The sequence below is a fragment of the Pezoporus wallicus genome, unplaced genomic scaffold (genome assembly GCF_028554395.1).
Source record: "Pezoporus wallicus isolate ANWC-B61680 ecotype Strahan unplaced genomic scaffold, APGP_CSIRO_Pwel_v1 contig_13520, whole genome shotgun sequence".
Lineage (NCBI taxonomy): Eukaryota > Metazoa > Chordata > Aves > Psittaciformes > Psittacidae > Pezoporus > Pezoporus wallicus.
The window spans coordinates 269-11,655 of record NW_026642763.1 but is presented as its reverse complement, the minus strand read 5'-3'; the positions used below and the strand labels follow the sequence as shown (position 1 = coordinate 11,655).

Sequence of the window (11,387 nt, the reverse complement as noted above, 5' to 3'; positions counted from 1 at the left end):
ATTGGTGTTATCAACGTTGCTGTCAGACTAAAGTCAAAAACACAGCACTGCACTAGTAACTAAGGAGAAAAATAAGTGTTACAGCTGAACCCAGGACAAGAATGATTCTTTCCTTGCCCAATTCGGGGGCAGATGTGAAGTTTAAGTCCTATTTCTGTTACATCTCTGCTAAGTCTGGTTTCTGCTTTCTCCTGGTGCTTGGTCTGGCTTGAGCAGCATGCAGCCTTTCTTTCTGGGATACTAATAGAGATCTTTGCTCTACTTGACTTCTGAGTTTTTAGGAAAACTTTATGAGTGTAATTTTCTGTGAGTGTTTTTCTCCCCTGTCAGATTTTGCCAAGTGATTCATAAATTGATGAGTTTCCTAACATGTGGCATCCTCACAAGTCTTTTATTTTTTTTGTAGGAAAACAAGAAAGAAAACCTTATTATTCCTCATGTAAAATAAACTGCATGTTTTCTTTTAAAGGGCCAGTTCACAATGAACTTGCATTCCAGCCTCCTATATCAAATCATCCTGGTAAGTAGAATCTAACATGTAATGCTAATATTGTGGAAGCTGCTAACTTTCTGGTTTAAGTCTGGGTTGGGGTATTTTTGTTGGTTTGGGGTTGGTTTTTTTGTTTGTTTTTTGTAGTTTTTGTTTGGGGGTTTTTTGGTTGTTTTTTTTTGTGTCATTTTGTTTGGTTGGTTGGTTTTGTTGGTTTGTTTTTTTTTTTGTATCAAGTACTCTGAAATTTGTGAGATACATATTCAGAAGGGGAGAAAGGAAGGGGAAGGAACCATTTTGTGACAGAGAAAACTGAATTCACCTAGAAGGTAGTTTCTCTTACATCTTAAACCACATCTGTTTCAGAGTTAGTTTCTGTCAGCCTAGTCATGAATAGGCATGTAGAATCATTGAATGATTTGGGTTGGAAGTGACCTTAAAGCTCATCTAGTTCCAACCCCCTGCTATATGCAGGGATGCCTTCTACTAGACCAGGTTGCTCAAAGCCCCATCCAACCTGTCCTTGAACACTTCCAGGGATGGGGAAGCCACAGCTTCTTTGGGCTCCCTGTATATGTATTACTTATGCTGAAGGATGACAAAATCAAGCAATAGTCATAAGGTGTAGGAATGCAGATGACTTGCAAAATCTAACTGGAATAATAAACTGTACAAAGACCTATAAGGTCATAACTACAAAACCCGCTTTTATTGGTATGTGCTCAAATAAAAGCAACAAGTCCGTGTTCATTGTAGAATGTTGTGGTTTTCTGTGCTAGCAGACATGTCTTTGTCTATCTGAACTTGCTTATGTGAATGTGCACTCTTACTCTGAATGACAAATGCAGTTGCAGAAGGCTTAATTGATTGTCTGGAATGGGTTTATAGGGATGTTTTCTGCCTTTCAATGAGTTAATAGTATATATTCTTTAGCTCCAGAGTATTGGTGTTCAATCGCATATTTTGAAATGGATGTGCAAGTTGGAGAAACATTTAAGGTCCCTTCAAGCTGTCCAATTGTTACTGTTGATGGATATGTGGATCCTTCTGGAGGAGACCGTTTTTGCCTGGGCCAGCTTTCCAACGTGCATAGAACAGAAGCTATTGAGAGAGCAAGGTATTCTGCAGAGCCCAAAAGCTCCAGCTGTCTGTGGTATTTGCTAACGTCTTGTTTTCCCTTCAGTGTGTGCTTCCCTTTGAAAATTAGTTTGGTATCTTTCTTTTAACTGAATTAACCTATAGGTAATAGATATAAAAAAGAGACATACTCTGTATAGTCCGCTATACAGAGTATATCTTTTTAAGCCACTACTGTAATACATTCAAAATGTGACCTGTGTGACAAAGACCTTCAGTGCTTTGCCATAGCATTTTGTTTTTCATTGCTCTCAAAGGTTGTGCCATCCAGGAAAAATTAGCAACTTGTGCTATTATTATAGAATCCTAGAATGGTTAGGGTTGGAAGGGACCTTAATGATCATCCAGATCCACCCCTCCTGTCCTGAGCAGGGGCACCTTCCACTAGACCAGGTTGCTCAAAGCCCCCTCCAACCCAGCCTTGAACACTGCCAGAGTTGGGGCAGCCACAGGTTCTCTGGGAAACATGTGCCAGTGTCTCGCCACCCTCACAGGGAGTAATTTCTTCCAATGTCTAATATAAATTTACCCTCTTTCCGTTAAAAGCCATTTCCCATTGTCCTGTCACTACAGGCCCTTGTAAAAAGCCCCTCTCCAGATTTCTTATAGGCCCCCTTTAGCTATTGGAAGAATGTTATAAGGTCTCCATGCAGCCTTCTCTTCTCCAGGCTGAGGAAGCCCAACTCTCAGCCTGTCTTCATAGGAAAGGTGCTCCAGCCCTCAGAGCATCTTCATGTCCCTCCTCTGTACTCACTAAAGCAGGTCCACATATCTCTTATGGGGCCCCCAGAGCTGGGGTCTCACGAGAGCAGAGAGGAAGAATCACCTCCCTTGACCTGCTGGCCACGCTCCTTTTGAAGCAGCCCTGAATGCAGTTGGTTTTCTGGGCTGCAGGTGCACACTGCTGGCTCATGTTGAGCTGCTTGTCAATCAACACCCTCAAGTCCTTCTTCTCATGGCTGCTCTCAATCCAGTCTCTGCCCAGCCTGCAGCTGTGCTTGGGATTGTCTTGACCCATGTGCGGGACCTTGCATTTGGCCTTCTTGAAATTCATGAGGTTTGCACTGGCCCACCTCTCCAGCCTGTCAAGGTCCCTCTGGATGGCATCCCTCCAGTGTGTTGACTGCACCACACAGCTTGGTGTCATCAGTAAACTTGCTGAGGGTGCACTCAATCACACTGTCCATGTTGCCAACAAAGATGTTGAACAGCAGCAGTCCCAGTGTTGACCCATGAGGCACATCGCTTGTTACTGGTCTCCATTTGGACATTGAGCCGCTAACCACAACTTTCAGCATGTGGCCATCCAGCCAGTTCTTTATGCGTGTGGTGGTCTATCCATCAAATTTGTCTCTCCAGTTTAGAGACAAGGGTGTCGTGCTGTTACCATAATAGTTAGTCAGAGATTTGCCTATACCACATCGGCCTTTTTAGTCATCAGCACGCTTGTAGTAAGCGTGGGTAAAGCCCTTCCCAAATCTTCGTTTGCGAAGTCAAGCTGTGATGATGATGATAGTCAGAGAAACTCTCTAAGACTCAATTGGGAGTTTTAGAAAGCAGCATTCTTTATTGCAGCGCTGGGTGCACACATGAATCATTTTGCAAAGGTGAGTTCACCCATTACTTGCCAGCAGCAGTTATATATTTATCATACTCGTGCATATTTACAGTTTTTCTATGAAAATTATTTACATATTCATGAGACTTCCAGGAACTAATTATAACATGTGCATTCTGTTTACACGTGCATTTTCTTGCTGAGTGGGGGGTCTCTGGTGGTCGCTGATGGTCTTCCTCCTTGTGCTTACTGAATGACCTCAGTGCTTGCGCATGCTCGGAAGGTCCTAGTACTGAGTTAGCAATTGGTATGTCTTTGCTTCTGTTCTGTTCCATGTTGAGCGCTGGAGAAAACCCCAGTGTCGGACCCTGTTTTGTTCATAATCCTAAGAGTGAAATTAAGACGCAAATGAGGTCAAGTACCGTAATTTGATTTATTACAAAAAGACAATTATTATAAAAAAGGGAAGTTATTTTAATAAAGGGGATAGCAATAGGACAGATTGGGGAAAAAAAAGAGAAAAGAAGCTAGGATTTGGGGTGCAGAGAGAGAGGGAGGTAGTCACCACCATGGATCCAGCGGTGTCCTGGGGATCCGTCGTCATCTGAGGTGGTGGGAGTGCTCCAGGGTCCATAGTCAGTGTCAGAGCAGAGCGTCTCCAAGAGTCTGTAGTAGTCGTTGGAGGTGGGTGTCCTCAAGGAGGTGTCCTTCTGGAGTTGTCCCCTTGAAGGTACGCTCATGTAGCTGCCCTGATGGAGTTGCCTACATGGCGATGTCTCTTTGAAGGTGTGCTTCTGGAGTTGTCCTCATGGCGATCTCTTCTTTTGGTGATTAACTTTTCCCCCCTTTATAATGAGCTGGGGGAGGGGCGGGGGGGGAGCACCTCTGTTCTTAATGTGACATATTGCACATTCTTGGTGGGCCAGTTTCCCTGGTCTTGCAGCCAGCTCTTCAGCTGCACCTGTCTGCAGCAATCCTTGGGATAATGGGCAGCAATTCCTCACACCAATCCTCAAGATAATGGACAGATGAGTCTTATCTCAGTTCTTTCCCACTCATCTCTGGGGCAATGGATGGTGGAGACACCATTCAGCTCCTCATACCCTTTTCCCAGGCAATTGCCAGATTCCATTGGCCCTTTGGAGCCACTTCCCTTTGACTGGGGGGATTGATGGCAAAAATAAAAAAAAAAAACAAAAACAACAAAACAACAAACTACCTGTGCTCCAGCATCCCTTGCCACCGCTCCCAGTGCTCTGTAATCTTTGATAGAGCCAGGAGTAGTGTGAGGACTATCTGCAGTGCCTATGTGAAACAGCAGCAGCGGGTAATAGTCAGTGGGCTGTATGAGGCTTGGTAGTCTCTCTGTGACATCCCTGATGTGAACCCCCAGTAAGCAGCATCAGGCTGAAAAATGGGTGCCTCTCTACCCCTCAGAAGTGAGTCACCTACTACTATCACCCTTCACCTTTTCCTTTTCCTAGTTGTGCTTGTTATCTGTGGTGCAGACTGGGCTGCCATACTTACCTCAGTGTCTGTCCTGCTGTGATGGGTCTTTCATCATTGACCTGCAGAGCAGTGAATTGCTTCTGCAAGGGCACCAGTGGCGTCAGGGGAAGTCTCTTCCTCCTTCTGGTCCTTGCTGTTGCAAGCTTCCATTCCCCTTCATTATTGGACTCCCTTTCTTCTATGTGTGCTGCTGGGAGAGGTTTTGTCTGCTTGGCAGCAGCTTGACTATTGACTGCACTTGGAACCAAGCGTCTAACTCCTCCTCAGCCTCCCTGATGCTTCTCAACTTCCTCACTGCCTCCTTCAGCTCAGCCACCTTCTGCAGGAAGTTCTCCACCTGGGCACACCATTTGGGGGCAGGTATGCTGCCTGTCCCTGCCCCAAGAGAAGGGTCTAGGCACCTCCTGTAGCCTGAGGTCTGCACTGCAGCTGCTCCCTTCGGGGCTCCTTCTGGGTGAAGGCATTAGTCACCCCGGGTAGACAGTGCAGAACCCCCTGCTGGAGCTGCAGCCTTTGCTTTCCGATGAGTGCCCCCTGTTCTGCCTTGAGAGTCAGGTAGAACGAATGCCACAACTTGTACAGGTGGCCTGTGGAATCTGTACTTCGAAAAGATGCCCTCCCTACACGCCCTTATCGCTGCACTCTGTTCACAGCGCTCCCTGTAATTGCTGGTGGAGGGTGGGGGTGGGGCCCCGTTACTTCTGGCCCCGCCCACAACACTTAAGCTACTCTCGTGCAAGCTGCTGGCTCTCGCCCCTGGGGTTTCCCTGGCTCAGGAAAACCTACCTGTCGGCCCCTGCTCTGCTGCGGAATGCGCATTCCCTGCAGATGAATTTAGCTCTTCATGCGAGAGTAATGTGAGAATAACTGCAATATATAGATTTTTCAAAGGAGCAAAGGAAGGTTGATTGAGACCTAGTTGGATTTTCATTCATTCTCATTGTGCATGTGCTGGGCTTTGTAGAAGCACAGAGAACCAGAGCAGTCTTGCAACTTTTTTTCCTCTTTGAAATAAAAAGGAAGGAAATTATTCTGTATCTTCAGAAGCATCGCATTGTGACAAGCAAAATGCTAGATTGCTATAACGTGATGCAAACGAACATACAGTTATTGTGTTACTGTAAAAGTTGGTCAGAGAATCTTTCTAAGACTCGATTTGGAGTTTTAGAAAGCAGGCATTCTTTATTGCAGCCCTGCGGGCACACGCAAATTGTTTCACAAATGTGAGCGCACCTGTTACTTGCCTACAGCAGCTATATATTTAGCATACTCATGCATATTTACAGATTTTCCAGGAAATTATTTACATATTTATGAGATTTCCAGGAACTAATTATAATATCTGCATACCATTTATACTTGCGCTTCCTTGCTGAGTGGGGGTTTCTGGTGGTCCTACACTGCATTAAAATGCGGCTTTGTGTATGTACTTGAGTGACTTTCTATACTGGAGTACTTGTGGGATTTTACACTTCTGAACAGAACTGAAGTTCTTTGGTATTGCAGCTTTGTACTTCTGTACTGTCAATGAGTGCAGTAGTTGCTACTTCAATATCCCTACTTCTGCATGCAATGTTTCATGTAGATCTTTGTGTGGTATTACAGTTGGTTTTTTACTTTATGGTTTTGTGTAACTATCTACTAACTTGCACTTAAGATAATAACTACAGTTTGAAATCCTTGGGTGAGTGGAGTATAAATTAAGGCACCACGGATGACCAAGTGCTGGAGACTTATGTTTATTTAGTAAAGGTCTGAGTTATATCGTATGTATACAGAGATGTATTGGAACTGTTTTTCTTTTTAAGGTTGCACATAGGTAAAGGTGTGCAGCTGGAGTGCAAAGGAGAAGGTGATGTGTGGGTTAGATGCCTCAGTGACCATGCAGTCTTTGTTCAGAGTTACTACCTGGATAGAGAAGCAGGGCGTGCACCAGGGGATGCTGTTCACAAGATTTACCCAAGTGCATATATAAAGGTTGGTTTGATCTTCCTAGATGAAAATTGTGGGGGAAATTGCATACATTTGGTTCTTGTAAACATTAGGGAAGCTATGAGACACTGAAATAAATGTCAAATGGAAATTTTTAGGGTTTTTAAAAGGAGAATTTATTTACAAGTCACTTAAGATGACTTTTTAGAATTATTCTAAATTCTCTCATCTAGCTACTACAAAAGTAACTAATTTTGTATTTCATCAGTCTTGATATCAGTTGTTATACTTTTAACCTTACAGTTTTAAATTAACTACTACTATTAAATTTTTTAGCATAGATTATCGCTTTACTCTCTCTCCAAAGCAAGAGAAGTTGGGAAAGTCTGTGTAAGTGCAGAAACATAAAGTGTGTTTTAAAGTGTTACAAACCTGAAGTGATCCAGAGGGCACTAAGTTGCATGGAAACAAATTATTTTCAGGAGATTCTTATTTGGATGTGCCTCTGCTGGACTTTAAGACAAGTCACACTTGTTAAAAAAAAAAAAAAATCATTCTTGAATTAGAGAGAAGCTGCTTGAAGTGTGTGGCAGTTTTTAGTTTTGGGGGGTTTTGGGTTTTTGGGTTTTTTTGGTTGGTTGGGGTTTGTTGTTTTATTTTGTGGGTGGTGGGGGGTTTTTACTGTTCTAGGGGTGTTTTCTTGGGTTTTTTTGGTTGGTTGGTTGAGGTTTTTTATCTTCAGTTTTGCAGGCAGGCTATGTAATGAAAGTGAAAGAGACCCCAACAGCCTCTACACACAAGCTTTCTACTATGAGAACAGCGTTCCTTTATATATTAGTGCCAAGCCTGATCACAAAGATATAAAATGCCATCAAACTCAAACCTAGCTGCTGAAATGAAACTTCAGGCCTATCAATTGGTATTTCTTCTAAATAGACTAACGCATTTCAGTAAGGCAGTAACGAAGAACAAAGTCTGACAAATTTAAGCAGGATTTATTGGCTTCTTTTTATTTACATGCCTATTTTGTGGAAATCTTGGAATTTAACTAAAAAGTTGGGATTTTATCAACTTGTAGTATCCTTCAGACTTTGATCCTGTAGTCAGTCCCACATAGGGAACTGCTTTAGCCTGCTCAGCTCAGCCAGGTTCTGGAATTGCCAGTGGTTGTAACGTTGTATGAGAAGAGTTTCTAAGAAACACCTTTAATGGATTATTTCTGTTAGAAATTCAAGTAGTCAAGGCAGGTTTGCTTTTACCCAGGTATATGGTGAGACTGTAGAAGTCTGTTTTGGGAAAGCAGAGAGGTCCAGATTATTAGGGGTGGGAGTTGAGGGATTCTTTCCTTCATTGATTTTGGTAAGTCTACATAGTTAATTTTTTTTTTTTTTGGGGGGGGGGGGGGGGGGGGGGGGGTTTTTTGTTTGTTGGTTTGTTTTTGTGGTGTTTGTTTGTTGGTTTGTTTTTGTTTGTTTTTTTTTAAAGGTGTTTGACTTACGCCAGTGTCATCGTCAGATGCAACAGCAGGCTGCCACTGCCCAAGCTGCTGCTGCTGCTCAAGCTGCAGCAGTAGCAGGAAACATCCCTGGACCAGGATCAGTAGGTGGAATAGCCCCAGCCATTAGTAAGTACATTAACTGCTTGGTCTCCTTTTTTTCTTTACCTGAAAATATGTAACAGAGCAATCCCTCATAACAGCACACATCCCCACCCGCTGCCCTCGCAACAGTACAAATAAACTGGGAGTGAGGTAGCAGTATTGGGGTGGGTGGCATCCTGGTCACTGTATTAATTCACTCTGTACCTGTTTCACATCAGTTTTCACTCTGTAGTCTTCAGGGAATATTGGATAGGGAAGTGGCTGCTTACTGTACTGCAAGAAGCGTTGCACTACCACAGAAAGCACATTACATACAAGATCAAATAGCATACCCTATTACTTTAAACAAAGATACTTTTGGCTGCTTAGACCCAAGCCTGAAAAATGATCTTTGAAATCTAAGCTCATAGAATGTTACTCAAAACAATGGGATTACTGGGTGACAAAGTTCTTGACTAGGTTTAGGAAAACATAATATTAAGATTCTTGAGAAGAGGAAGAAGAGAGTGTGAAGAAGAGAGTATTTTTCTCTTTCTCTTCTCTCTCTTTTTTTAAGTCATTCTGGGCTAGAGTTTTCATAGTTAATGAATTCTAGATTGTACCTAAATACTTTTAAAAGCGTAAGTACTTGCATATCTCTGGCTGCTTTATGTGCTATAGTGTTTCCTGGATTCCTCGTGGTTCTTTCCAGCTATCCTACAAATTGCTTTTTGTATTTAACTTTTGTCTTGACCATACTTGTGATTTGAAGTTTGCTAGCTGTATTAGTATTTTAATTTTATTACATGTAAGTAGTGTCATTTGGAAATCAAGCTTCCTGCAGGTGGTCAGTCTGAATTCTTATGGTGAAAATGCAGCATGTGCAAACCTCAAGAATAAATATTTTCTGACTGCATTTCCTAAATAATGTTTACATGCCTTGTATCACATAAGACATTGTGTTTCATCATGTCTGCTTTATTATATGGAGTTTTCTATTTCAGCAGCCTTTCCAGATTGCAGAATGATGAAAAAAAATTAATTGGAAGAAATACAAAATAATAGAGACCTAGAAATGTGGATTGGCTTTGGCTGTGGTAGAGAGCACTGTATGGGAAGAGACAAGTAAATGGGAATGGCTAAACAAAGATAAAAGAACACATCTGTGAACACTTACTTGAAACCTTTCCTGTTTAGGTTTGTCAGCTGCTGCTGGAATTGGTGTAGATGACCTTCGCCGCTTATGCATACTCAGGATGAGTTTTGTAAAAGGTTGGGGACCTGATTATCCAAGACAGAGCATCAAAGAGACACCATGCTGGATTGAAATACACTTACACCGTGCCCTCCAGCTTCTAGATGAAGTACTTCATACCATGCCTATTGCAGACCCACAACCTTTAGACTAAGATCCCTCTGCTGCACTGCTGTGAACCATTGTGAGGATGGTGGATTGTAAAATACAATTCTGTTTATAACCTGAAGATATATTTTATTTCTGTTCTGCTTAATCTTCTAAAACCAGGTTTTAGAAATGTGTTTGCTGCCTTGCTCTTAGCAGAAAGAAACTGAACATGCAAAATTTGTATTTCAGTTACTTTCAGAATTTAATTGTCATAATACAGGGCTTAAAGTGAAAGGTAAATGCCTTATAGAGACTTTACAGTATTTGGTTTGTTCCCTTTGAAACTTTCCTTCTCTATTATGGCATCTTGGTGGTAAGCCTCACAAGAGCCTTTTGTATGCAGAATATATATTATATATATATTTAGATCTGAAAGTTCCTTCTAATAGTTACAGACACTTACCTTATAGCAACTTTACAATTCCAACTGATTTGTGATGATCTTTTTAGGGAACAGTAGTTAATAAAAGACTTATTTTGTTGACTATCTTATGATTTTTACAGATTAAAACGTAGAAGGAGTTGCCAACAGTGAGGGATGAGACATGTTGTTGGCATTGATCTAAAATAGTGAGAAAAGGAAAGGTGGCTTTTCCTTCACTAGTTTTTAAAAAAGATATCTTAAATTTTTGTTTATATAGACACATGAGTTTTAAAACATTAAAGGAAATGGATACTTTCAGTGTTGGCACTCAAATATAACATGAAATACCCAGTCTGCAAGGTTGCCACTGAAATTGCATAATGAGTACCTAATGGCAGGAACATATTTTCATAACTACTACTGACTGCTATGATTTTACTCAATTAAAACTTGGCAGGTATTTTAAAAAGTTGAATGACTTTTTATTTGCATATACCATTAAATCATGTATGATACTACATCAGTATTTAGGATCCAGGGTTTTTTTTCTATCTGTTCACCATTTCCACTCAGGGCAAGATGGCAAACTTGTTTTTATACCTCGTGGTTATTTTAAGCTCTATGCCATCAATGACGATATCAATTGGCAATGACTTTGCATAGAGAATTTATAGTAGAAAAAAACCCAAACCCTCAAATGTATTGACTGTATGACAGGTACAATATATGTATGCTTTCTTTCTAGTTAGTAGTATAAATAAAATTATGAAAACCCTGTTGTTTATAAATTTGGTTTGCTTCTGTTATGTAATTCTGCACCTTGAAATCATTGATCTTGAGCAATGGATTAAATTCCTTTGCAAGACCAATAGCAGCAGCCAATAGTGGTAGGAATTTCTGTTGCTTTCAACTTGCCAAGAAACAAGTCCAATTTTTCTTACTTTCACTGCTTCTCCATAAATGCATGTCCTGAGGATCTCTCTTTTGGCTGTTTGATGGGGTATGAGGAGGGAGCAGGAATTCCTTATTTTTCTGCATATGTGTAGGGAGTTGAAGCTTAGTTAAGCAGGCTTAGAAGTACATAGACTCCAGCTTAAATCTTTCAAGCACTGCCACTTTGGTCTGCCTACCATGCTGTTCTGAGCTGACCTGGCACCACAGCTGTAGTGGTTAACATAAGTAGAAGTCTTAAAAAAGATTATTCAGAAGCTTTTGCCAAGTTTCTTGTATAGCTTCAGGAATCTGCAGAGGGCTGTGACACACAGTGCTTAGGTGTTGCTTCCCCCCATGCACTGACATTCTTAAGAAAGAAGTCTGCAGTCACTGTTTCCATCTTAGGCGTGGAAGATTGGATGACTTAAGGGCAATGGCCAGAATGATGGATGAGTTCCTTAGTAGCTGGTGCAGTGCTGT

General features: G+C 41.6%; 1 protein-coding gene across 1 annotated transcript; it reads left to right on the top strand.

The window, feature by feature from the left end:
• The first annotated feature begins 452 nt into the window (after positions 1–452).
• On the top strand, positions 453–10,752 carry LOC130611485 (mothers against decapentaplegic homolog 4-like). Its single transcript, XM_057432239.1, has 5 exons — positions 453–520; positions 1,424–1,607; positions 6,503–6,671; positions 8,112–8,250; positions 9,403–10,752. The coding sequence occupies exons 1-5, from the start codon at positions 454–456 to the stop codon at positions 9,612–9,614; spliced, it is 771 nt and encodes a 256-aa protein (XP_057288222.1). The 5' UTR covers position 453; the 3' UTR covers positions 9,615–10,752.
• The last annotated feature ends 635 nt before the right edge of the window (positions 10,753–11,387 follow it).